The sequence below is a fragment of the Trypanosoma conorhini genome, assembly GCF_003719485.1.
Source record: "Trypanosoma conorhini strain 025E chromosome Unknown Tco_14.4_contig_00101, whole genome shotgun sequence".
NCBI classification, from domain to species: Eukaryota; Euglenozoa; class Kinetoplastea; order Trypanosomatida; family Trypanosomatidae; genus Trypanosoma; species Trypanosoma conorhini.
In genome coordinates this window covers 34,355-36,026 of record NW_021704187.1, presented here as the reverse complement: position 1 = coordinate 36,026, position 1,672 = coordinate 34,355, and the positions used below count along the sequence as shown (strand labels likewise).

General features: G+C 63.3%; 2 protein-coding genes across 2 annotated transcripts in view; both read right to left on the bottom strand.

Annotated features, from left to right (window-relative positions):
* The window catches only part of Tco025E_02549 (putative kinesin), a gene marked incomplete at both ends in the record, with an annotated part of 1,827 nt that extends 1,808 nt beyond the window's left edge, over positions 1-19 (bottom strand). Inside the window, one exon of the mRNA XM_029369474.1 lies at positions 1-19. This exon is cut by the window's left edge and continues 1,808 nt beyond it. Within this exon, the coding sequence (XP_029230443.1) occupies positions 1-19 (19 nt within the window).
* Positions 19-1,632, bottom strand: Tco025E_02548 (putative kinesin; the record flags this gene model as incomplete). Its single annotated transcript, XM_029369473.1, has 1 exon — positions 19-1,632. One exon carries the CDS (start codon positions 1,630-1,632, stop codon positions 19-21), a length of 1,614 nt encoding a protein of 537 aa, XP_029230442.1.
* Between the last annotated feature and the right edge of the window lie 40 nt (positions 1,633-1,672).

Below are 1,672 nucleotides of genomic sequence, written 5' to 3'. Positions count from 1 at the left end.
GGCGCTCGGAGAAGTCCATCAGCAGTTGCAACTTTCACGGAAGAAGTCCAGCCACACCGCAGATTGGGCACTGAACGCGGATGTCGTGCGGGCGGCGAATTCCGCAACGTTGCGCTCCTGCCTCGAGAAGGCGAGACGCAGGGCGTCAATCTCCTCCCGCTGTGCACGGGCATGGGCATCAGCCTGCGTCACGGACTCGCTGTGTTCCCCTCGCAGCACGTCCATCTCCCTCTCCGCAGTGCGGCGTGCATGGCCCAGCAGTGAAGCATGGTGATCGTCAAGCAGGCTGTGGCGCTCACTCGCCTCCTCGGCGAGCAGGCAACGACACTCCTCCAGCTCCTCTGCCATCGACACAGCCGCGGCATGAAACATCTCCGCTTGGTTCCGCCGCAAGCTCGCAAGATTCTTTTCCAGCACGCGCACTGTTACCTCGTGCTCCTGCCGGAGTCCACGGAGCTCCCCCTCGTGCCTCTGCCGCATTGCTGCCGCAGACGCCAAGCACGCAGCCTGGAGGCTGTCCACGGCGGTGCCGAGGAGGGCCCATTGCGCGCCGGTGTGTTCGTTGTACAGTGAGCTGTTCCCTTCCACCAGGTGCTCGACTGCCCGTAGGAGCCGCAGGCCCTCCATTGCCTTTTTAACAGCATCGTCCCTCGTGCTTTCCGTGGCGCGTATTATGCCCCGCAACTTCTCCTCATCCGCATCGTGCTTCTGTTGGAGTTGCTGCCGCGCCTCACACGCCGATTCCCTTGTTTGCTGCAGCAGTAGCTCCATCTGCCGAAGTTCACCCTTGTGCTGTTCCGCCATTGCGCAGCTGCCCGTAAGATGCTGGAGGTTTGCCGCGTGAAGTTCTTCCTGGAGCTCCTTTGCCCTCCCGGCTGCGTCGTCCGCCTGCCTCGCCAACAGCCGAGCGTGGTTCTCATACTCGTCGTGCATCATCTGGAGAAGCATACCGACCTTGCCCTCGTCCGACTGTAACGCGTCGTGCAGCCGTCCCTCCACGGTGGCCAAGTACTGCTTCGCGCGGCGACTCACCGTCTCCAGCTCCAGGCGCTTGGCCGCCTGTTGCGCGTGCATCGCCTTCGCATGGAGTGCGGCGGCACTCTCCATTTCTTCACCCTTCTGCCGCAGAGCCTCGGCGAAGCTCGCGGTTTCCACGTCAAGGAGAGAGCGTGCCTCTCGAACCTGGGCCTCTGCGCCGCGTTCGACACGCGCAAGCTCCTCCAACACCACAGCGTGGCTCGTGTGGAGCGCGGCAGCGTGGCGCTCGGAGAAGTCCATCAGCAGTTGCAACTTTTCACGGAAGAAGTCCAGCCACACCGCAGATTGGGCACTGAACGCGGATGTCGTGCGGGCGGCGAATTCCGCAACGTTGCGCTCCTGCCTCGAGAAGGCGAGACGCAGGGCGTCAATCTCCTCCCGCTGTGCACGGGCATGGGCATCAGCCTGCGTCACGGACTCGCTGTGTTCCCCTCGCAGCACGTCCATCTCCCTCTCCGCAGTGCGGCGTGCATGGCCCAGCAGTGAAGCATGGTGATCGTCAAGCAGGCTGTGGCGCTCACTCGCCTCCTCGGCGAGCAGGCAACGACACTCCTCCAGCTCCTCTGCCATCGACACAGCCGCGGCATGAAACATCTCCGCTTGGTTCCGCCGCAAGCTCGCAAGATTCTTTTCC